We start from the raw sequence: 26,695 nt of genomic DNA on the forward strand, positions 1-26,695 counted from the left end.
TTGTGTGCATGATGTAAAACTCAAGGTCTCCCATTCAGTGTTCTTCATGGTAGGAGCTGAAAACAATAACCTAATCAAGGAAGTACCAATGACAAAACCACAATCCCACCAACATTGGCAGAGAAAGCTCCTGTATATAAACAGAGAGCACTAGCACTGAGTGGGAAATGAATCATCTGTAAGAAAACAACCAAGCTAAGAGAGCACCAAGGACTTCATGATGCCAGAGCTGCCAGAAAGAGTCATTATAGAGACTCATGTTCACTGCCAACTCTTTGGGGCTGCAGATCTGGAAAATAACAGTTTTGTCAAATCATTTGAGTATCGGAGAGAAAAGGAATAAAAAAAGTTCACAAGTGCTTTCACCTAGGAATTGCAGTTTCCATGAATTAAGGGCTATTTATTTATCCACTCAGACTCATCAGTCTGAGGAAGCCATCTTATTCTATGTTACGTAAGAACCAGATTTGGGCAGTATTTTACTTTATGCTGTTCTTGAGTAAGGTTGGTATACTTAAATCAGGAGATCTGGGAGAAGACTAAGTAAGGCTTGCAAGTTATGCAATTTCTATTATGCACTCTCCTATTTTGTAATTTGGCACTTACCATCTCTTACAAATCTTAAGTGGATTTTATTTAATGTCTGAGCAACAGGAAACAGAAAATGGCTTGCATGCTTCACCACTAACACTGTGAACATCAGAAAACTCAGATAAATTTAGGGTAGCTCCAGCTTTTTCTTTTCAGGAAATAAAATTTTTTAAAGAAGAGCAAATGTCTATTCTTCCCAGGTTTTCTGGGAGTTTTAAAGAAGAGCAAATGTCTATTCAGTCCCAGGTTTTCTGGGAGTTTTAAAGTTTTAAAGAAGAGCAAATGTCTATTCAGTCCCAGGTTTTCTGGGAGTTTTAAAGTTTTAAAGAAGAGCAAATGTCTATTCCTCCCAGGTTTTCTGTTTAAGTGAAATATATCTACAAATTTGCTTTCCATATATACCAACCACAGTAGTAGCTGTCATAGGAAAGGTATGACAGGAAAACACTTCAGGACTATCATGGAATGGACTTTGATGTAACTCTAAAGGCATTTGACATAGTTATGATGACAGAAATGGGCAATTCTTCTAGCTGTATAATTCTTCATACTATGAAAACTGGAGACTAAGCCATATGAAGAACAGTTGCAGATTTGGGTTTGGCTAGTTTAGAGAAAAGAAGGACTAAGATGACATGACAACTGTATTAAGGGGCTGACACAAAGAGGAGGGGGTCGACTTATTTTCCAAAGCACCAGAGGGCAGGACAAGAAACAATGAATGGAAACTAATCAAGAAGAAAAGCAACCTAGAATTAAGGAGAAACTTTCTAACAGTGAAAACAATTTACCAATGGGACAGCTTGCCTTCAGAAGTTGTGGGTGCTTTATCACTGGAGGTTTTAAGAACAGACTGGACAGTCACTTGTCTGAAATAGTATGGGGTCTCCTGCTTTAGCAGGGGGTTGGACTAGAAGACCTCCAAAGTCCCTTCCAGTTCTATTCTGATTGATGTCATATGATCACCAACATAGACAGATTTAAAAGAGGAACAGAATTCCAGGAACACGAGCTAGGGAAGTGCAAAACTCACTGATTCCAGAATGTTCTGTGTCCCATCCCCAAAGTCAAACCTCCTAATGGCCATTCCATTCAAGAAGAGCAGTATAGTTTCACTTTGGGTTCCAAAAACCATCAAAAAAATCCCATGGTATGGGAGGAGGTTCAGCAAGGCTCAGAGGAGGAATGGGACATTTTGTTTATTTATTTTATTTATATGCCATCCATCTCACCATCGAAGAACTCTGAAAGTTTCATTTTCAAAAGTGTGAATTTTAATCAGTTCTAATCAGAACTGATTTTGTATCATTTCTAGATATTGTACATAATTTCATCTCCAAACAGCATTTGTGGGATGATTTTCCACTAGAAGATTTTAATGAATATTATTACTCTGACGCCTTCCATATGACAAGTATTTCATGACTGCCCAAATTACCTTAATTGCTGTTATTTTAATATACAGTACTCTGCATGAGCTATCCAAGACAATAGACCATTAAACAGTATCCCTAAATAGTTAAACTACTGTTCTATAGCAGCTTCTTCAATACAACAATTAAACCTTTGGACCCATAAGCTAAATTGGACTTGTCCTCAATTGAAGCTCTTTTTGTTAAGATTACATTTAACTTTTGCAAATGTACCTTTCCAGAATAATCCAAACACGGAGTTACAATGCTTGGATCTATTAATCCAGCCAAATGGTGACTGTTAGGAACTACATATATACTCTCCATGATGATTTATTACAGTAGTGTTGCAATCCCTTCTCAAGAAGTCATCCTTGGTTTTTGATAATTATCAACCAATCTCTAATTGTAAGATGTTCAAAGTAGTCCACATCAGGAAACCAAAACCAAAAATACTAATGCTACCTTTATTGTAAAGTAACAACAGAATCTTGTAACTCTGACTCTCTTGATTTGCTTCAGAAATTAATTTGGTACATCAAAGACCTTTCTAATTAATGTTTTTCCTAGATCAGAGATCAGAATCTCTGCTGACTTTATATTCCAAAGTCCTACAGAGGACCTCTTCTGAGATGGTCTCTCCACTCAATATTTCCTTTGGACTCATATTTGTCTTATTGGACTGTTGTCTAGCTAGCGTCTCTTCCTCCTGTCTCTCTTTTGGGAGAAAGTTGTTGAGACAGTCAGTCTGTGGCTGATGAGAACTGTAGGAGAAATGGATTATCTAGATTAGATTATCTCTTCCAGTCTGGTTTCAGGATGAAATTTAACACTGAGATAGTCGTAGTGAAACGGCTAGGTGAGGCCACCTGCTGGTTTAGGGTCTGGTATCATCACTATCCAATTCTATTTTCATAGACCTAGTGGGGACAGGCTTCAGATAATCAAGTCATATCCTAGCCACCTCACCATTTGATTACTGCAACTTGTGCTACATGGGACTGCCCTTGAAGACTACCCAGACGCTTCAACCAGTTCAAGAAGCAGTGTCATCACTATCCAACTGCAGCTTGATTGCTGCAACTTATGCTAAAAGGGGCTGACCTTGAAGTAGTCTACCCAGACACTTCAACCAGTTCAAGATGGGATAATGCTCATAAACATCTCAGTTTTGCAAGCTGCACTGGTTGCCAGTTTGCTTCCGAGCATGTTTTTTATCTATCTATAGATTTGCTGGTTATTTTCTATAAAACTCCTACATGGCATAGGGCCTGGTTACTTGAGAGTCTGCCTGTCTTCCATAACATCTGCATACCGATTTGATCCTGCATGACTGGGGTGCCTTTTTTGTAGCAGCACTTGCTGAAATGAGGTTCCCCCCAAGATTCAGATGACACCACCACCCCCTTTGTTGTCGTTTAGAAGATCAGTGAAAACATGTCTGTTCACCCAGGCTTCAGTAAGGGAGAATGAGAACCCTTGCATCATCACACTTGCCCTCTTTTATCTTTTATTAATCTGATTTATGATTTTTTTTTCATTGGAGTGCGAGATACAGAGAATTGCCAAGAGGTGGATGGCATCCAAGTTTAATGAAGTATTATGATTGGTCACACAGCAACAGCCAGATGTTTAGGCTGGATTTGGCATTTTTTGTCCACCTGTTGAATCCTTCTCAAGGACCTTGGACAAGCAGAAGTGGTTTGATGGCATTAAAGGTATTGTCACAGAATGTCAACTGTTTCAAGTAAAGTTGCTTTTCGCAGTTGATTGGTGATGATTTTGTCAATGGTGATGCTGCTCAAATGGAAGTCCAGGAGTTTGTGGACCATTAATAACCACAATTTGATTGCTCAGGTTTTCCAACAATCACCCTTCACTAGTTTAACTGTCCACATCTACTTTGAAGTTGGTTTCTTTTCTTCCATCTTTTCTAGCACAACAGAGTTGCCCAGATATGTAGGTCTTCACATAATGTGTCCAAAGTATAATAATTTGGGCCTTAGTCATTTGTGCTGCACCTGAGAATTCTGGGTTGATTTGGAACTAGAACATAAAATGCTACTTAGTCATTATAGTCTTCTACAAAGCTCAGCAAGCATTTGAAGCTAACATTATCCACGACTACACTGGGCTTCCAAACATATCACATATCCAGAATGGCACTTGATAGAACTCTAGTGAAAGCATAGTATTGAGTTCATCTCCATTCTTATGCGAGTACCATAAAGGAGTGGTCCCCACAACCTTTTGGGCACCAGGGACCAGTTCCGTGGAGAGAGGTTTTTCTGCGGACCGGAGAAGGTATGGTTTCGCATCCCGCAAATGGGGCTTCAATTGTTTGCGCCACCCGGTTTCTAACATGCCACGGACTGGTGCCAGTCCATGGACCACAGGTTGGGGACCCCGCCCCTAAAGTATCTAGATGGCCACTAATTTTTAACTTGACTTTTATTTATGGAGTATGTTTTATTTATTTATTTTAATTTAAATAAATTTATTTTGTTTTAAAATTACTTGAGCTTAATTAAAATATTGTGTATTTAACTTACATATCACCAATTTCAGCAAACTAACCCATAACATCTACCATAAGGAACAGTAAAACAGGGCATTTTTGCCAATTCCTTAAAACAAGAGCAAAACCGTAACCCGAAGAATCAAAAAAGGGGGAAATGAACATATTTTTTTAAAAAAATAGTCACAATGACATTGAAAAAGCTAGCTCCATATCCAGAGTTATACTTAATACCATAATGTAACTAAATTAATAACTTGCTCCAAAAATTAATTTGATACATCAAAGATCTCTCTAATTAATGTTTTTCCTACATCAGAAACTCTAAGGCTCTCTGTTATTCTTCAGTGCAGGCATAAGTGACCTTTTTAGCAGAGGCCTGTATAAATTGCTCTGAGGGAGGGATGCTCATGTGTGGGCACTGAGGGATTCTCACACACACATATTTCAAACCTGAATAGTACAGTGTTACAATGGAAGGAAACAGCAATGCATGTTTGTTCTTCCCTACCTTAACAAACCCTGCTTTCAGAGCTCTGTGTTTTCCATTGTGGGAAACTGTAGCTTTTGAGCAATATAGTTAAATAGTGAAATACTCTTTTTTCCCCTCCCAGGCCTGATTCCTACTACTGATAGTAACACCCAGCTTTGTGTTCCCTATTAGCCAGTTGACCCAGATCAGCATACTTACAAGAGATAGGTGATGATCTCCCTGGTTCCATGGTTTACAATCCTGTTTAACACACACACACACACACACACACACACCCTCCGGTTTGGACCAATGGTGGAATTCAAATTTTTTTACTACTGGTTCTGTGGACATGGCTTGGTGGGCATGGCAGGGGAAGGATACTGTAAAATTCCTATTCCCTCCCCACTCTTGGGGGAAGGTTACCGCAAAATCCCCATTCCCTTCCCACCAACCTGCTTTCCAGCTCCGTTCTCCTGTGCAGGGAAACAAAAGAAGACCCAGCCGATCAGTTGGGGCTCGGGAGGCAGAGAATAGATGGGAGCGAGGACAGTCAGAGATGGTATTTTCCGGTTCTCTGAACTACTCAAAATTTCCGCTACCGGTTCTCCAGAACTAGTCAGAACCTGCTGAATACCACCTCTGGTTTGGGCACTTGTAGAAGATACAAGACCAGATTTTCCAAAGATCTTCTAGCCCACATAGGACTATGTATGCCGCATTGAAAATGCTGCTTTCTAAAACAGTTGTTTGCACAGCAGCCTTCCCATTGAGGACTGCAATACAGCAGGTTTATGACTGCATCTTGCTCACTTCTTCCATTAGGCATCTGAAATAAATGGACTGTATCAAACACACTGTTACTAATATCACTTTAATCAATGGTTTGTTTTTCAACGTCTGGGAGAGTGAGAGGACCATGACAGGTACAAAACGAGGAGCCAAAGAAATCTTTAATTAAAATGCTAGCGAATGACAGCAAAATGAGATAAATGCCTGTCTGTAGTGTCCAAAAGGAAATTGCTGGTGAGGAAAAACAGTAAAAGCAAGCTCTCATATCAGTTAAGAAAATGAAGAATTGGCTAACAATAATTTGCTTCAAAATAGGATCTGCATTCCACTGGAAAACAAGAATTTAAAGGTTTGGATAGTATAACTCACTGCTGGTACTACCTCCATCACCTATCTGTTTGCATTATATCTTTATCTTTCATATACTAAAATAAATTTTAGCATCTCTGAGGTTCTTTCTGTGCCAGATGTATTTGGACAAGCAAAACAACAATTGAAACCCTTAATGTTTTTTTTTTATTTGCTTTAAACTTATTGCAATGGCTGGTCTTGAAAATTTAGACCAGGCAGGGGGAAGAATGTGTGTCTCAATGTCACAGCATATTCTAATAATTAGTGACAATCTCAGTCATTCTGCTAGCAATTAATAGGTTAACAGTGAAGAGGACATATGTCTCCTTTTAAGGACATTTGGATTCAGAGAGAATCACTGAAAAATTCATGGGCATTTGCTACAAATCACAATGAGCAACATAATAATAGTAACAAAACATGCACTGCAATGTCACAAACCAAATTCCCAAGTATATAAGTCATGTGTCATGACATCTTCAATGGATGATGTCCGTGTGGGTTTATGAAAACATTTCCGTGTTTCTCCAAATTTAACAATAAACTGGGCAAACTTTTTCTCTGAGTCATGAGTTGATTTTTAAAATAACATTAAAGACTTAAGAGTGAATCTGTCTGATCCCAATGCTTTGTGTTGTATTTTTCATCTGTTTGAAACTCATAATTTCAGTCAGATGTAATGCTGGCAGACTCTGAGATCTCCGGGACATGAAAGATCTATGAATTTTCAAAGCTATTTCTATTTCATGTTCAGCTGTTTTCTACAGTATGATTCCCGTTCAGGTGAGTAAAAGTTTTGTAAATGTTTTGAACGTTTGAACTGATTCAACTCCATTTCAGATGGGAAATTTTAAAGTAGCTTTCTCTGCTATGATGACCCATGTGTGAAGTTAATGTTAGACAATAACTAGAATGTTTAGATTTTTTCAAAAGCTGTAAGGAAACTGGAACTTAAAAATAAACAGAAGAAGGAAACAGGGAAAACACTATATATATTACAAAACTAAAAGCAAGATCTTTTATTTTAAAAAAGACTTCAAACTAGAACTAATGTACAAAATCCTCACGTTAATATAGATATAAGCATTGTTTAAATTATTTTTTTTAATTGAGCATTTGTGTTAACAGACTAAATTATTTGACTTAATTGAAGCAAGCAGTAGGGAAATGGGAATTTAAATGCTAATTTGGGGAGAACATGTTGAGAATCTTATTTTAGATTAAAAAAAGAGGCAGATTAGTCTAAATTCTCATTCAGTCCTTTGTTGCTTCCTAAAAAAACATAACAACACCTACCAATACCTTCCTAGTTCCTTCCCTACACTATAGGAGGAAAAAAGCAGTTATCTAAATTATTGAAGGGAGCTCCTGCTTTGGTTATTTTAAATGAAGATTACTGTGCGTTTTCTCCTCCACTTCAGTTCACCTGGTTGCTTCTTGAAATTCATCCATCCTGTTTGCAAGGGAAGCTACTTAAAGAAAAAGTAATTTTTAAAGACGTTATGAGGCCTGCTTGGAGACAAAAGGCCTTTTCATAAATAAAAGTTATGCTAAAGGCTGACTCTTTGGAGCATGCTAGGATTTTATTTTTTTTATTTAATTTAAAAACATATTAAACAGCAGGTCATGAGGGAGTTTGGTAGGTTCCAAGATAATTGTGCGGGAACACTATGAGTCATCCATGGCCAAGTCTACAGCATCACTACAAAGTCCAACCCAAGGATCAATATTATTAGAACACAAACTGAGTTGGGGATAAAGGTAGATTTAAAGGTAAGAGGGGGGTGAAACCAAAGCATTGAATGGACGTAAGGCATGTATATTTGCCTGAATTTGCTCCAGTGCAGTTACAGCTTTGGAGGCAAGGCAGATCTCTATCTATGTACTTTAGTAGCAAACAAACAAATAAAAAAAACCTCCATATTTTAAAATACTATTAGTCCGAAATGGGTATGTGTATCTGTCAATAGGATAGACTATTTATTTATTTAGAATATTTACTTACTTAGGTTTGCCTAAGTCAGCAAACCCAAGCAAACACGATAACAAATGGGATAAAAATAATCCAATTACAATATGACAAGCCCAATAGAAGTATCATGTAAATAGAGAATAATTGGAATAAATACAGAGCAGTGTTATAGCAACAGCTAACTATAATTAGTAAAAAAATAAAAGAACCCTAATGAATAATGAAGTTTTAAACCAGTGGCATAAGCGGCAGACAATGAAGTTGATTCCCACAAGCATACATGTTGGAAGCAGTCATCAGTAAAGAATCAAGCCTTTGCAAATTATGCTATACTGCAGAAAATCAGTCATTGGAAAGCCATTTATCAAATATGAATTTACAGCTGAGTGTATCTAATGGGCATTTTGCCATTGCTCCTTCATGCTCCTGAGCAGTAGCAGCAAAGAGTTAATTGGTTTTAAGACCAAGAGAGGATCCGGCAGCTATAGCATGTCCTAGCTGGCTGCTTTTTATTTCTGTTCTTGCAAGCTGTGCTGCTTCAGCCACCATTTCTGAAAACAGTTGCCTCCCGCAACTACCAAGCCCATTAAACCATTTCTCAATTGGGAGGGGGCGGGAATGCAGCCCTCCAAAGTGAAGGGTAAAAGTTGTGAAGAACAGCTCATTTCAGTCCTCAAATTCATCAAATAGGATATTATAGTCAATCCAACATCCTAAATTGTTCCTGCTTCATATAATAGGATACAGCAGTTCCGCTCCATTGCTCCCAGCTTTCTGGAATTCCCCTGCAGAACAGCTATGTTGAATTAGAGATCTCTTCTACTCAAGTTTTTCCTGAAGTCTTTATCCCGCATTAGCCTCCCTTTCCCAAATGATCTTTCCCACCCCCTCTAAGCATCTCTTACTGTGAAGCTGTATTCCTCCCTATTAGAACATAGCCCTATCTTGGCTTGTTTGCTTACAAAACTTGGCAAAATGGCATGAGCAGTGAGGGCACTGTTTCAATAATAAACAACAATTTCTGCCTAGATATGTCTGGGTACAAATAGCATCAAGGCATCCAAACACAGAAAGAAGCGCATGCCAGTATGATATCATTCTGGCCCTTCCAAGGATGCACTTAAGTGTAGATGGTCAAATTATGTTTTCCATAATCCCAAAGCAAACACTTTAGACAAATCTGATGTTCTAAGGATAATTAACGAAGCTGAGGTTTCTTCACACGAACAAGGTCTGCGGTCCAACAATAACTCTGCCTTTAACTACCATATTACAACCAACACCTATTTTCAACTATGACTGGGAGAAAGGAAAGTATACCATGAGTACAGGCAAGTGAGAGCATGAGTCCCTTACGTTCCCTATTATTTAACTAAGAAAAATGATGAGGTAGCTTTTAAGAAACTGTTGGAAATAATTCGGATTTTGTGTCTGCGCCAATTCATACATATGCATTTAAATTACACATAATTAGTTTCACAGTTGCTCTATCTCTCGCAAGCAGACATATAGCTTAAAGTTTAGGTATAAACATTTTCATTTTTTCCTCACAAGACTGCCATCATTTTAGACAGAGGACGTTCCTTTCCTCTCAGTTTGTGCCTTAATATAAACTAAACTCACCCCCCACTAGTGCAACGGATTCTTGCTCTTTGGGGGGAAAAAAATTGCCTGCATGTGCTGTGCAGGTTTATAAACTGTACACAGACCTTGAAGCATGTGGTTTGCATACTCCACAAAGAAGAATGTGGAATCTAGCCTTAGGAGGGGCACAAATATGTTACTGCTCATGGTAGTGCTAACATTCAGATAACTGTATGAGGGAGAGGAAAGGAGGGAGGGGGGGCGAGAGAGAGAATTGCATATTTAAAATGCAATTATTCCAAGGAAACGTTTTTATTTCTGGATGTAAGTCCATCAACGGTTTTATCTCCTAGAAAAATCCACATAAACAGATGGTTAAAAGTCCTATTGAATTTTTTTTCAAGAATACAAATGTTAAAACGATTTACTTTTTTGGTCTTTTTTGTTACATTAAAGCAAATTTTATTTTATTGCTTAATACAAGGCAATATTTGCCTGTCTCTTAAGATTTTAGGCCTGTTTCTGAAAATAAAAATGTCATATGAGTGTACAGTAAGCGCAATCAGAGCTACCTACACATATTATATGCTGTGTAGCTTTGTCACAAGAGTATGTGCTTTACACTTGCCAGGCATATGCCACTCGTAGCATATGGTTTGAGATAACTTCCTGAGGTACTAGATGTACTCATCCTGCATCCACTGAAAAATTCTACTGTTCTAATGAGAGCTAATTTTAAAAGCACAGAAATAAAACAGAGAGGCTGAATGCAAAAGTACAAAAAAGGAGATCATTTCAGATTTTGGAAATGGGATAGTGTGGGGCATTTTTAAGAATAAGCTTGCGTGTGCATCAGTGGTGGGATTCAAAAAGTTTTACCACCGGTTCGGTGGGCGTGGCTTGGTGGGCGTGCTTTGTGCTCATGCACACACTCTGCGTGCGCGCACACACCAAATGCACACTTTGCACAGGCGCCGAGGGGTTTCAACTCACCTCCTGCGAGCCTGCATTCTCCCGGTCGCTTCAGCAGCTGCTGCGCAGCACTCTGCTCTGCTGCACTTCAAAAGCAGAGGATAAAGGTGAGTTTGGCAGCCCAGGTGGGCAGGTGGGCCCAACAGCAGAGCGGTGGAGAGAACTGGTTTGGTCTCTGCTGCTCATCGCTGCTACCGGCTCGGCAGAACCGGGCCAAACCGGTAGAATACCACTACTGGTGTGCATGCTTATGCGTACATTCATATATGTATGTGTGTAGGATGTCTCCCAGATCAGTCTTGGGGACTACACAGATATATCCATGAAATTTTATTGGCAGCGTTTTGAGATGTGGCTTGCCATTGCCTTCTATCTTAGGGTTGAGAGAAAGTGACTGGCCCAAGGTCACCCAGCTGGTTTTGTGCCTATGGGAAGACGAGAATTCGGTCTCCTGGTTTCTAGCCTGGTGCCTTCAACCACTGCACCAAATTAGCTCCACTGCACCAAATTGGCTCTCATATACCCTTGAAGACACTCTCTCTCCCTCTGTGTGTGTGTGTGTGTGTGTGTGTGTTTGTGTGTGTGATATGCTCTTTCAGACAGAAACATAGGTGTCAAGATATCAAATCATGATTCAAAACACATTATTCAAATAAGAAACAAGTAAGCCCACCAAAACAGTAACATGTACAAATATTGCAGAAGAGTATTGTAAACAGGAGGGAGAGAGAGAGAAGTGCATTTGTTATAGATACTTCATTTGTATCTCATAATATTCACAGCGATGTCAACACTGACTAAACCCTTCTCTCCCCACTCGCAAATCATTTTCGGAAAAGACATATGGACATGACGTCACCATTAGTCCTTCCCTCTGGCCCAATTTCTAGCTGGAAAATTTTATCCTGGTTCCCAACAAACTTCCTTTTCAAATTAAAAAAAAAAGAATCATTTTTGCCAAGCCTACAGCATGGGAACCCCCCCCCCCCACACACACACAACCTCACAATATTCACTTCATGGATTGCTGAGCATATAATACAGCACCATCCCTCTCTCATTTTTACCCAAGTTTGAAAAGACCAAGAATTCACCCTGACTGATAGAGACCTTTATAAGCCATTATAAACTTCCAAAGTTTAACAATGCTCTCACATATGTGCTAGCTCTTTGTGTTTGTGAGACACATACAGCTGGCATGTATCTTCCTCTTGGTATTGTAGTTGCAAAATGCTTTTCTCTTCCTGCTTTTAGAAAGATAATTCTTCAGTTAAAATTGCACTGGATTTTTAAAAAACCAGTATATTTTCTCTCCTGCTGCTCCTGGTTTTCTTTTTTTGTCTGTTTGTTTTTTTCACATTTTCATTAATACAAGCCTTTATCTTACAGTACTGAAGAGAGGGAAAGGCTACAGATGATTTAAGACGTGTGTGTGTGTGTGTGTGTGCATGTGCGTGTGCTCAAGTCAAACTTACTTCTGGTGACTACCTGGACAGATCCATGAAGTGTCCTCATTAACAATATTGGAAATTGTTTTGTCATTGCTTGATTCCTCTGGGACTGAGAGAGAGAAGACTGGCCCCAGGTCACTTAGCTGACTTTATGACTAAGCAGGACTGGAACTCATAATCTCCCAGGTTTTAGCTGGGTGCCTTAACCGCTACGTCAAACTGGCTCTAATATCAACATGGGTAAAACAGTAAAAAAAAAAAATCATCCAGGTAAAAGTAAAGATTTCCCTGTCCAGTCGTGTATGACCCTAGGGCAGGTGCTCATCTCCGTTTCTCGGCCGAGAGAGTCAGCATTGTCTAAAAATATTGTCCATGGTTATGTGGCCAGCATGGCTATATGTCAAAAGAATGCTGTACTTTCCCATCAAAGGGATACCTATCAATCTACTTGCATTTGTATCAGAATGTATCAGAATGTAATATGTATCATATGTATCAGAATGGTCAAACAAATGGCAACTTCAAATCTCAACAAATAAATGTTCCGTCTTACATATTGGCAAAAAAAAAACCCACAGAAAATAAAATACAGGCTGAATAGTCAAGACCTTGTTGAGGATCCAAACTTTGTCAAGGATCTTGGAGTACTCATCTCTAATGATCTAAGTGTTAAAGCGCACTGTAACTACATAGCCCAAAAACCATTAAAAGTTGTTAACCTAATCCTACATAGCTTTTTCTCTGGTAATATCACACTACTAACTAGAGCATACAAAACATTTGCTAGACCAATCCTCAAATACAGCTCATCAGTCTGGAACGCACATTATGTATCTGATATTAGCACAGTTGAGAAAGTCCAGAAATATTTCACAAGAAGAGTTCTCCACTCTTCTACTCGTTGCAGAATACCTTATGCCACCAGACTTGAAATTCTAGACCTAGAAAGCTTGGAACTACGCCTCCTTCGGTCCAATCTAAGTATAGTATATAAAATCATACATTGCAATGTCCTACCGATCAATGAGTACTTCAGTTTCAACCATAACAATACAAGAGCACACAATATATACAAACTCAAGGTTAACCATACCAAACTTGATTGCAGGAAATACGACTTCAGCAACAGAGTGGTCAATGTCTGGAATACTCTACCTGACTCTGTGGTTTCTTTCCCAAACCCCAAAAACGTTAACCCTAGACTGTCTACTATTGACCTCACCCCTTTCCTAAGAGGTCTGTAGGGGGCGTGCATAAGCTCACCAACGTGCCTACCATCCCTGTCCTATTGGGTTTTTTTATTTTTCTTATATGTATCCATTTCATGTATTCATAACTACGTTTATTCTTATATCTATTATCTTGTAAGCGATTGACAAATCAAATTAAAATAAAAATTTTTTGCATGCTTTCATACTGCTAGATGGGCAGGAGGTGGAGCAAGCAATGGGAGCTCACCCTGTTGGGTGATGCTTGGGTCTCGAACCCAGGCTGTCAGCTTTCCAGCTGACAAGCTCAGTGTTTTTAAACACTGATCGATCATGGCAACTCATCCAGGTAAAGACTCCTGCAAATCCATTCTAGGTGACTACATGGAAATATCTACATACTTTTCTTAGTATAGTAGATCTTTGCCACTGACTTCTTTACTCTGGACATTCATCCTGCTATCCAGATCAAGTTCATTTAATAACTACAAGAAAGGAATGCTTCTATAAACAAAAATATGTAATACAGGTAGTCCTTGACTTATGACCACAATTGAGCCCAAAATTTTTTTTTTAAAAAAAAAACAAATTTTATTAATTTTTTACAAAGACAACACATAAACAAACTAAACGTAGAATGTAATAACATAAGGCATCTTTTCTGAAAAAAAACCAATAAAACATCTTATTTAAAGACAGAATAATTCCAAATTATCACATTTCCATGCAAACACAATTTAATATATATATTTATCTTATCTATTCAACTTCATATCTTATCCCAACTTCTCTTTATTTCTCCCTTTCCTTTTACTATTCAGTTATATTTCTTTTGCCTTAAATTATATATATCTTTATATCCATCTGTCTTATTCACAATTTCATTATTCTCTTCCAATGTTCTTCTTACATTCTTCTAAAATTTGATTAATTCAGACGTAGACAAACAAAACACAAAACATAAATACATAAAACTCCTTTTTGGAAAGCGGCTTACCCCAGGTTACCTGTTTTTGTACAGACATAAATCAAGTTCGTGCTCACTTAGTATATACTATTTCATATTTTATTTAGCATTCTGTATTTTCTATATATTTTCTCTCCTCTATTCACTCTCTTAATTCTATTATGTTTATTTCATCTCAATTTATATAATAATTATACTTGTATCCTTTGTCCGTTCTCTTTCAATCATCTATTTATCTTTTCTTCCTAATACAATATTTCTCCTTACCCTTTATCTCTAAAAAAAATCTGTTTTTTAGTATCTTGTTTTAAACCTTTATGGCTTCTCTTTCCTTTTCCCCTTCCTTTCTTATCAATTCTAATCTTTTTGCCCCCTCATCTCTCAAATTCCACTCTCTTAATCTTCTCTCTCTGTTGTGTTTCTCTTTTCTGTTGCTTCCTGACATTGTATCAATTTTTCATCTTATTTTTCCCTTTCTTGGTTGCTTTTTTAAGTTCTGAATTCTCCATCTTCACTCCCCCTTTTTTCTTTTCCTCAACTATAACTTTTTGTCTATTAAAGATGGCTTCTTCTTCTTCATCCCAGTCCTTTTGTTGTTGTATTTCTTGGTAAGTAAAAATCGCCATTTCCAAAAAGTGAAAAATAGATCCAGAAGAGCCCTTGCCTTCTTACTCCACTTCTTGTAACTTTTGAAATTCCATTTGTAATTCTTCCACACATAATGTCATTTTCTATTTTTATTTTTATTTTTTTTAAAAAGCAACCCAAATGTTTTTAGTCTTTCAAAAGATAGTTGCCCAAAGGTCCCAACTCACAAAGTCACAAAGCAATCCAAATCAGAACAAACTGTCTCCTTAACACTTTCTTCTTCTTCTTTTTTGTTTAATTTCTCTTCCTGGGATAAAGTTAAGTTACAATTTCAGAATGATTTTCTGGAAGCCTTATTAGCACATATTTCTAAGTCTTATAAACTCCAAGTAGTCTTCTTCAGTAAAATCTTAGAATAAGTTTTTTACCTCTTCCTTCCCACCTATAGCAATAAAATTTAATTTTAAATTCCAATGTTCCAAAATCTTTTATACCCTTGGTTTTAATTTTTAGGTTTATTTACCTTCTATGCCCAAGCAGGTTTCAGATTTCCATCAGCTATTTCCGTAGGGAAGGAGAGTGAGAAAAAATAACTTTCCCTTTCAAAACTTTCTTCCGCCGCTTGCAATCTTTTCTGGGAAACAATGTAACAATCAAAAAATCATATTTCCAGGTTTTTAAAGGTTCCTCGTTGTCCCGGTTCAGCCAAAGAAAAGCTTTCCCTTTCCTCCTCCTGCACGATCTTGTCCAGCTGCAGGCTTCTTTGTGGTGTCCATTGCCGCTCCACCGCCTTAGGAAAAGGGGGATTTGCCAGCTGGAGAGGGAGTCTGAGACACCCTCAAACCCCTGTCCAGATCCCCCCTGTCTTCAGCTGCCTCTACGGGGCAGCTATATCCTCCAAATCCATCTGGATCGGAGGCACCAAGGCAGCGAGCGCAGCAGGAACCGCACGGAATCGCAAATCCCTGCCGCCGCCGAGCCTGGCAAACCGGAAGAGCCCACAATTGAGCTCAACATTTCTGCTGTCAAGTGAAACATTGTTAAAGTGACTTTTGCCCCATTTTATAACCTTTCTTGCCAAAGCTGCAGTGGATAAGTTAGTAACCTGGTTGTTAAGTGAATCTGACTTCCCCATTGACTTTGCTCATCAGAAAGTCGCTCAAGGGGATCACATAACTTTGGGACACAGCAATGGTTATAAATATGGAACAGTTGCCAAGTATCTGAACATTGATCACGTGACCATGGGGATGTTCCAAAGGTCATAACCGTGAAAAACAGTCGTAAGTCACATTTTTCACTAAATGAACTGTTGTAAGTGGAGGACTACCTATAATATGGAACCTTTTTATCAGTAAATATGATTCCCCAAAGTAAACACTAAATTCAATTACCACACATCGTATATCTTAAGTTAATCATCCTGATGTTATGAGTTGTTGCACTGTTTTTGTTCTCTCTCCCAAGTAGCACATGTGCAATTTCCAGACGCTCTCCCTACTATGTGGTAGTATTCAATTTTTTTTTTACTATGGTTCTGTGAGCGTGGCTTGGTGGCCATGGTGTTGCTTGGTGGGTGTGGCTTGGTGGTATGGCAGGGGAAGGATACTGTAAAATCCCCATTCCCTACCCACTCCTGGGGGAAAGTTCCTGCAAAATCCCTATTCCCTCCCCACTCCACTAACCTGCTTTCCAGCTCCGTTCTCCTGTTCAGGGCAACAAAAGAAGACCCAGCCAATCAGCTGGGACTCAGGAGGCAGAGAATAGATGGGGGCGGGGCCAGTCAGACGTAGTATTTGCCAGTTCTCCGAACTACTCAAAATTTTTACTACCCGTTCTCCAAAACCTGTCAGAACTGGATGAATACCACCTCTGCTACAGAACCATTAGAGCCTACTAACTTTAGTAGTGCTTTAGGTTGGGTCCAAAAGCAGAAGGATCCCACCCATCTAGAAGAGAACCAAAATCTACTGAGAAGCACATAAATACACATCTGCCATTCAGGAACAAAAAATATCAAAGTGAGGGTAAAAAACCAACCCAGCTAGAAAATAAACAGTTGCAACAACTTTACTTCCCCTTACTGTATTGGGGTGGTGGGGGGTGTTGTGTTAAAAGTACTCAGCTATATGGGTTTGATGTTTATTTCATCATAACCTATTGAGCTGCTTTGATATATTAAAGGTCACTATTTTTAATTAACTTCTAGAAGAGGCTCCTCCATTTTTCCCTCAATAACTATAGTGTTGATAGCTTCTCAATATGATTAGGACAACCTTGAGTTATTAATTTGGGGGTGAACCAGAGATATTTTCATTTCGATATAACCTAGCTAGGTGAAAAAAAAGCTCCCAAAGAGAAAACCTGAACAAACTATGATTCACAGATTCTTCTGGTCTCAGAGGAAGGAACACAGTCCAAGTAAAAGGTCTGCCATTATCACAGCAGCGATGCCATCTGGTGGTCCGATGATAAAGTGAGTCCAATATGAATCACTGCATTGATGGGAAAAGCAGGAATTGAAAGGCTAGCACAAGTTTTGGAGCCCCTTTCCCATCTTTTTTTTTTTTTTTAAGGAAATCGTGATTGATGCACTTGCTTTATTAAGCTTTGTGAAAAATGCCTCTCAGAAGAGGTAATACACATCTGTTCGCAAACCATTTGCACGCATGCCTCAAGAGAATTTAAAAGCATCGCAGCTGGATTAGGTATACAATGTACACTTAAAATGTATCAGACCCACATTCTGTTTCCTACATGGCCAACTCCTTGGGAGCCTACAAGTAGGTTATGAGGACAACAGTCTTTTCCCACCATTGTCTTCCACCTGCTAACACTTAAACCACATACTCTGTGTGATCCTAGAGGGAGAAGATAGCTTGCAGAACTAGCAGAGACATCTTCTCTTCAATGAAATCTATCTAACTCCCTTTTCAAGCTGTCAAAATTTATATCCATCACCAAGTCCTGTAACCATGAGTTCTAGAGATTAGCGATGTTCTGTATGATCACTAAGCAATCTCTCTTCCCGAATCTTTACTCATCTGATTCTGAACATCGGCCATTCTATGGTGGCCAACAGGGATAAATGAGGGCGGAACAAAGATTTTTTGTGACAAGTATAATGTGAGAAACCTCAGGCCATGTATGAAAAAGAATGGAATGGAATGGAATAGAACAGAACAGAACAGAGTTGGAAGGGACCTTAGAGGTCTTCTAGTCCAACTCTTGCTTAGGCACGAAACCCTACACCAGTTCAGACAAATGGTTATCCATTTTATCTTCTTAAAAACCTCCAATATTGGAGCACCCTCGATTTCTGGAGGCAACTGAGTTTCACTTATTGTTCGAAGTTGCTTCTCTCCTGGATTACTTTCCATCCATTGCTTCTTGTCCGGCTTTCAGGTGCTTTGGAGAATGGAGAATGTGCATCACTGCTGAAGTTTGTATACCATCAATGCTAGAGCTTCCTAGAACCTATGAAACCAGTTTGGGAAGCAATCAAATAAAACCTTCCCCATTATACCATCAAGAACCACAAGGTTCACACACAAAAAAGCCCTCAGTTTCTTCCCCAGGTTTAGATAACACAATGAATCTCATCCAAAGAAGCCTCCATTTTACCCAGATTAACGTAAGGACAGACGATGCAGTTTTTTCTCACTAGAGAAAATAAGCTTTACAATGTCACAGGCATAGACCCTTCTCTTTTCTTTTCAGAAGAGACTCGGAGATCATGCAAAGCAATTTTTTTCTAATATCAGAAATCTGACAGAACATTATTTCTTTACCTCACAGCATACATGCAGAGCATCTCAATTTTATAACATTAGTGAGATATTTACACCTGGAGATTGATTCAGCCAATGCAATTCAGGAATTAGCAATTTTGAGGCCATTTCACTGCACCTGTCTGAGATATTGCTATAAATTAGCTGATTTTTCAGTGGTAAGCAAAGTTAGTTTGGTCATAGATCAACCACAGCCAGTATCCTTCAACACTTTTCAAGACTTCCCATCTCACTGGGGTAGGCCAAATATTAAGTAAAAAAAAAAAAGAATCCAGGGTAGGAAGTAGGAGACCAAGCCAACAAATTGAATTTGAAACTGAGCCTTTGGTGCCCAAATGCATCATAGTTATAGCCTCGTCATCACCATGGTCTGTTTACCAACAGTAACACCAAAAGGCTAACTTACATTTATAGCTCTGAGATGAGAAGTTAGCCTTTTGGTGTTACTGTTGGTAAACAGACCATGGTGACGACAATACTGTAGTATATATTTATGGTGATGCATTTGTATAAGCAGTTTGATTTGCTCATAAGGGTAAGCACAACAGAACTTCCACAGTGCCTAAGATAAAGATCCTTAGTCTAATAAAGCAGGTTTTTCAAACCATGATTTCAGAGGTTTTTTTAGAAGTTCAGCCAAGTTTCCAACAAAGGCAGGTAATCTGCGACAACAAATCAAATTTATCCCTGCCCCATAAGAAGGGGAAATGAGTACTGCTTAATTCGCATGGAGTCACTCTTGGAATATCCAACACCTTGTGCAACCAAAATATACCTCCTGGAATACGCTCAGAATCACATAAAAGGGCTTATGACACAGAGACTTTCCAGTAGGCAAATAAAGCAAAACTTTTTCGTCCAAGGAAGAGAACTTAAACACCATTTCATTACAAAAACAGATTTTTGAGATTAGTTATATATAATTCATTTCCCATCCATCATCCATAAAGGTTCAAGCCAACTTCCAGAGAAATTCCAAGCATTTTATTCTCCCAGCCTGCTCTCTAGGCTGTAGCTAGAATAATCTTAGAAACAATAAGGTTTTATTTTAATGAAGTCCATTTTCTAACAAGCATGGAAGGCATATAATGTACCCTCTGATTCTAACTACGTGAGTTATTTTGTTGAGGTGGCACATTAAAAAAGATAGAAAAAAAATCAGCACATATCTGCTGTTGCTGATGTTAACAGAATTTTAGGCCATAGCTTTCTGTGCAGCAAAATCTCATTTAAATTTTTTTTCTTTTATGGCAAACCAAACACACTAACAATTAGCACTTTGCTTCCTAAGCAAGCAAACTGGACAAAAGAAAAAGGAATGCTCATATTAGCACCAGTAATGAAAAATGTTCAGTCCCCGAGACCCAAACTTTACCGGTTATTCAGAATCAGGTACTGGAACAAATGGATATATAGGCAAGAGGGCAAAAGCTGCACTTGTGCATATAACATTTTTTTGTCTTAAATTGTATCTTCCATTCAAATATAAAAACCTAAAGGCACCTTTCTCCTGAAGCACTCTTATAGCCTATTTCCATAAATATTCATCAGAGAAGTCAGCTTTATCAGAAGTTTGATTTAAAAAAAAAAACCTCGCCAGTTTTTAGCCTTCAATTATCACTCAAGGCTCACAATTGTTCCAATCCAGCCAAGGCAATTCATATGGAAAAGCAAACTGCCTATGCAATCCCTGTCGATTGTTGAACCAAGTGCATAATTCTTAACATTCTTCAGGTTCCAGTGTTGCACAGAGGACCTGAAGTGCTGATCAAAACTTAAGGAGCCCGATTCTTTTTCTCCAATTGACTTAACACGACAAGATGCATTGAAAAGCATGTTTCACTTCAACCCATCTTGCACATGTGCCAAAGGTGCTTTTTTTCCCCCCAAGAGGCAACTGAACTTTCTGTTTTTTCTTTGAAGACATTTCGCTTCTCATCCCAGGAGCTTCTTTCACTTCTCTTCCAAGCAACTTCTTCAGAGCTGAAGAAGCTTCTGGGATGAGAAGCGAAACGTCTTCAATGAAAAAACAGAAAGTTCATTTGCCTCTTGGGGGGAAAAAAAGCACAACCATGACCTGGATGATTGAGAATCTCCATAGACCATGCTGCACGTGTTTCCATTCCTGGTTAACAATGCCAAGGAAGAAAAAAGAGCTACGATCCATTCCCAAATGTATCTGTATGGTGTGATACTAGAGCAGTATTTGTCAACAATTATACTTGAGGTGAATATTCAGAATCTATGCACTTAACACTTCCATTTTATATTTTAAAAGCTGCACTTCAACAATTGTTGCACAAGCTCTTCTTTTCTTTCAATAAGTCAGGATTCAAGGATAATACTGGGCACTGGGATCTCCCAGTACTGACCTCATCTATGAATGTTAGTGCATTCACAGGAAAACTTCTTACAAGGTTATGGTCCTTTCCTGGTTGACCACTACCAAGAAGGCATAAATGAATCTAACTTTAACTCTTCTTTCTTTAGCACAGAATTTGAGAATATTTGCTTTAAGAGAAAATCCTTACTCTAGAACAATAGTGAGTTAAATAGCTCTTTGAAACTGTGGTCTCCACATCGTCATGAAAAAAAACACAAAACTGAAAATGACAGGCAATTTAGTCAGTTTGACAGCAATCTCTTTCAGTTAGCCAGCAGAGGTAGAGGTGACACTGTATTCCAGTAATAAGAAATAAAAGAGAGCCTCACCTTCAGGAGTTCTCTTGGGAAATCTGCACCCTCATTCATTCCTTGAAGATTGGCAATGAATTCTTGACAGGACATTTTTTTGCCAATGTTCTGAAATATACAGGACGTAGAGATATGAATGCAAATCAATGGAAAAGAATATGACTGTAGTTTTTAAAGGCCTTATATTAAGTCATTCTAAATAATTTCTTTATTCCTAAATTAAAAACCCAACTGGGAACAGCAACAAACACAAGGTTAGAAGCATTCTTTTATAAATCCGGACAAATCATCTAAAAAATACAAATCAATACTTGAAAAGTAGTGATCAAAGACCAGGTGAAGGACAGATCCTCAGAAAGTAAATCTATCTACGTAGAATTCTTTTATTGCCCAAGTGTGATTGGACACACAAGGAATTTGTCTTGGTGCAAATGCTCTCTGTACAGGTAAAGTTATCAACTTACATCTGTAAGGGAATTTACCCGTAACAATCATGTTGTGACAGATATAAAGCAGGTGACCAACTTGATTTTATTTGACCAACTTGATTTTATGACATTTTTTTTGCAGGAGTCATTAAGTGAACCAATTATTCACTATGGGTCAGTTTTGCTAAAAACCAGGCGTGAATGTCAGGTTTGGGCAAAAATATCATAAACGCAGTCGTTTGAACATGGGATGGGTGTAAGCAGATATGAATGTGAATGAATGAATGAATGAATGAATGAATGAATGAATGAATGAATGAATTCTTTATTGGCCAAGCGTGATTAGACACACAAGGAATTTGTCTTGATGCATATGCTCTCAGTGTACATAAAAAGAAAAGGTACATTCGTCAAGAATCATAAGATTCACCACTTAATGATAGTCATAGAGTACAAATAAGCAATCAAATCATACTAAGAAACAGTTAATATAAATCGTAAGGATACAAGCAACAAAGTTTCAGTCATACAGTCACAAGTGGGAAGAGATGGGTGATAGGAATGATGAGAAGATTAACAGTAATAGTAATGCAGACTTAGTAAATAGTTCGACTGTGCTGAGGGAATTATTTGTTTAGCAGAGTGATGGCATTCGGGTGGAAACTGTTTTGTGTCTAGTTGTTCTGGTGTTCAGTGTTCTACAGCATCGTTTTGAGGATAGGAGTTGAAACAGTTTATGTCCAGGATGTGGGCCAGTTGCTGAATGCCCGATATGTAGTTACATAACAATGCGCAGCCATTGGAACTTCAGAACTGAATCCTAAGTACCCCTGGTTATGTCTCTTGTTTGTAAGCAACCTAGTCGAGGACTGCCTGTAGTTACTAAGAGTTTGGATAGTACATAATAAGTCAATCATATAGAGGAGAGAAGAAAACAATAAGTAATCTCTCCAAGGATAATGACAATCACGCAGACTTTTCAATCAAGAGTCTCAACGTGCTTTAAGTAATTGGTTTACATTCCCAGAATATGAAGGTGTTGTCACAGATTAAAATGGAAATCATTTTGCCAAAGCAACAGCCTGAAGTTGATAAACTGCATAGAAAGTTCTGGGCTTAAAAACATCTCTCCAGCCAAACCCAATTTCTCTTTTTTAAAAAGAATGGGGGGAAAATACTCCAAAAGGATCATTTTTATTTTTCCCATTCCTGTCTTTAAAAACAGTGGAGATTAATTTTAGTAGCAGTTAAGAGATACAGAGGAGAGAATGAATCACTCCTTTTCTAAGAATTAACAGTCATTCTTCCCTCTGTACAAATAAACCTAGCTATTTTTCTCTTTCAGCAAGCCAATTCCAAATTCTGATTAAAGCAGAAACCAAGAAATTTGTCTCGATATGTACTCCCATCATTCAAATCTCTTCGTTATTCATGTCAGAAGCGCCTACAAATTATAATCGTATATAACTCAACACTGCGCAAATAAAATAGATATAAAATAGGACATTGAAATATAGCACATGTAAAAATATGTAGAATAAATAGGATTAAAACTAAATGACTTTTGCCTAGTATCAGGCCATGTTGGCAGCATTTTCTCTTGCCAGCATGAGGTCTTCCTCCATACATGCTGAAGGACATTGTATGCACTGTAGTATATGATTTAAACTCTGATTCCATTAATATGGAAGTCTACTTCAGATTCTTTTTAAAAAGTAAAAACTGTTTATAGGTAGCACTCAGCTTATATCCAATTTTTCAATAACCGTTCAAAGTTACAGTGGTGCTGAAAAAAATGGACACACAATCCCCAGGTTCTGGCCATCAAAGCACCGGCATACCAGTCTCATAGAAACTAGGTGCGCCATTTTTTTTTTTTACATTATTACACATTTCTCCATATCAAAGACAGAAGCAAAGTATATTACCATTGCTATGTGGATGAGCCCTGGAATAGGCACTTGTGCAGAGACAGCAACAGAGTTTAGGAGAATATTATGCATACCTTTCTTCCATGGGTTATTTATAACAGGTGGTCCTCAAATTATGACTATTCATTTAGTGAATGTTCCAAGGTACAACAGTGTTGAAAGAAGTCTGAACCTCGCACTTGTGATCTTTGCAACACCCCCATGGTCATATGATCGCAATTTGGGCGCTTGGTAACCAGCATGCATTTACAAAGGGTTAGGAATAAAATAGTAATAGAATAACTTTTATTGTCACTTTGAATGTACACTCATCGGCATACATTAAAAATGAAATTTTGTTGCATACAGGTCTCAAAAGGTCACCACCTCCAACGTACACTACATAAACATGACAAAATTAATAAATACAAAATTATGCATATACCCACATATATTATATGACACAGAGAAACAACATAGTGTAGTCCAGATGTATACATGTCCGTGGCAAGAAAAATGAATCTTGCGAGTTTATCAGACGGATAGCATAGAGAACAAAGCTGGTACAGAATCTGGTAGTCCTACTAAAAATATTTCGATACTACAGTATCCTGTAGTCCTATGATCACAATTCGTGATTCTTTTTCTCCGTTTACTGCCGCACCATCAACCCAACGACTGCAGATTTGCTTTAACAACCGCAGTCATCTGCTTAACAACCATCCTAAAAATGGTCATAAAATCGGATGTGGCTTGACTTACAACCACAACAACTTACAATGGGTATTCCGGTCCCAATTTCAGTCATAAGTCTAACACTAACCAAAAATGCAACTTGGTAAAATTTCTACTCACAAATCAATCTATGCACCAAGCTTCTTTTTTCCTAGTGGAAAAAGAAGACTGCTCATTAGCGTGTAAAGTGATGGCAGCACTGATCCAGAACTAATAGAGTGCTAACCATGCAGAGGGAACATTGCAATGGGAGGAGAAAAAAACCCACGTCCATTTCCTCGTAGTAAATTTTAAGCCCTGTCCAAGTGGGATACCACCAAAAGGGAAAAGGGATTTTCTTTTTAAAGACTACCTAAGAAGAACCTGTAGTTTCAAGAGAGTGGTTATCAAAACTGTGAACCATACTGGACTGTAGCTGGTACATCTCAGCTCTCTCCCATTTAGCATCACTCAACTGGTTTGTAAAAATAGGGAAACTGGTTCACCAAAGCATGCAAGGCATCATAATACAAGTAGCTACAGGAATACTGAAATTAGCTACGGAACACAGAAAACTGATAACAGTTAACAGCTCTTGAGTGCAGTTGCCAACTGTGAATCCATAATATTGTGCTCTGCAAAATTGAGATCTTGCACAAGCAACCTGAAAAGTGTGAATAGGAAATTCAACAATCAATATCGTAAAGTGCTTGAAAGGCCCTGGTATTCAGCAATTACTACTGAAGCATAGGATTGACAAGCCAGTTGTGCTAAGAGCGCCCGTTTTTATGACATTGGTCATATGAAATAATTCAAGGGGTAGATCAATAAGCAGTCTTCAATTAAACTGTTTAGTACAAAATTCAGTTTTAAAAGGCCTTCAAAATTGGAAGACATACATAAATCAAACTATAAATGTGACCTTATTCATCCCCAAAAAATGAACCTCCAGTTTGTTGAAAAAAATGTATGGAGGGGATATTTCTTCATTTGGGTTTACTCTGAGTTTTCTGAATCCTTCTGATTTTAATGGTAAAGAACTGCAGTTTTCTTAAAGCGCTGTTTTAAGATAACAGACAACAGATGCTTTTGAAAGTGATCCTCAAAAACTGTTAAAAGTTGGTGAGGGATAAGCATCTGAGAGATATCAAGAAAAATCATAATAGGACTTTGAAACATCTGGTGTAGCAACGCAAATCTTGTTTCTATAAATTCCTCACAAGTTTTCCAGGGTATAAGCTAAAAGTACTATGTACAACTTATTTTAATAGAACATTCAGCAAGCCAGGGGAAAAACATGACCATTTGTTTCTTGGACACAAACAGCTTGACAATATTGCCGTCAAATCTCTGAAAAATTGCCATCTATATATAGTGTCTCTTGATGTCTGTGACAGTCCTGCATTTGGAGTCTGAAGAAAGACTGGCTTAACAGGAATGAAGCATATTCATCTATGAAACAAATTTATGTAGCTGTCCATCTAACAAAAGGAACTACAAAACGTAAGTATATAGTGTACAAATTATAAACACGGTACCATAGAACAGGGGTGTCCAACCTTGGCAACTTTAAATCTTGTGGATTTCAACTTTCAGAATTCTGAAAGTTGAAGTTCACAAGTCTTAAAGTTGCCAAGGTTGGACAACCCTGCCATAGAACAAAATAAACTATGTTGACGTCTTCATAAAAAATACATCCCTCCACCAACCATTCTGTGTCAGCTCTGTCAATATCTTGGCTCTAGGGTTTGGGATAAACGCCAATTCTTTACCAATTTTAGAATATAAAAGCAAACCCTGCTCCCTACCAATTCTTACGATGTCACCTAGTTTGAGTAATGAAACATCTGCAAGAAAACAACCAAGCTCAGAAAGCACTAAGGACCCCTCATATTCATTTTCCTGAAGGCCAGTCATCATGATCGAAAAGGTGTGATTTTTGAAGTCCCACCAGTTATACTGCTTCAGCAAGGAGACACACAGCATGTCCATCCTGCCAGATTTAATAGGACAAGTAGAAACCATTGGGGATAGATAGTGCTACAGGTAACCTGACCTCATTTAATATATGGTTTTAACACCACTGTGGGGTGAACTGTACTGCACCCAGAAGACTATTGAGAGCCAGTGCAGCTCACTCTGCACTAATATTACAGGGGCATATTAAGGTGCACCCACCACTATGTTGCTGCATTATGAACCAGTTGCTGCTTCTGAATGCTTGTTAAGGGTGGTCTCCTATAGAGTGGATTGCAACAACTCAACCATAAGGTGACTAAG

At 38.2% G+C, this 26,695-nt stretch overlaps 1 protein-coding gene across 6 annotated transcripts in view; it reads right to left on the bottom strand.

Annotated features, from left to right (window-relative positions):
• Positions 1-26,695, bottom strand: part of PSD3 (pleckstrin and Sec7 domain containing 3) — a 163,103-nt gene that overhangs the window by 63,389 nt on the left and 73,019 nt on the right. For all 6 annotated transcript variants that reach the window (XM_026718552.2, XM_087926451.1, XM_087926453.1 and 3 more), the window contains one exon: positions 21,382-21,471. In XM_026718552.2, the coding sequence (XP_026574337.1) occupies positions 21,382-21,471 (90 nt within the window). The remainder of the gene's footprint in view (positions 1-21,381; positions 21,472-26,695) is intronic.

Source organism: Pseudonaja textilis, chromosome 2 (genome assembly GCF_049901715.1).
Source record: "Pseudonaja textilis isolate UNSWEBS1 chromosome 2, rPseTex1.2, whole genome shotgun sequence".
Taxonomy (NCBI): domain Eukaryota; kingdom Metazoa; phylum Chordata; class Lepidosauria; order Squamata; family Elapidae; genus Pseudonaja; species Pseudonaja textilis.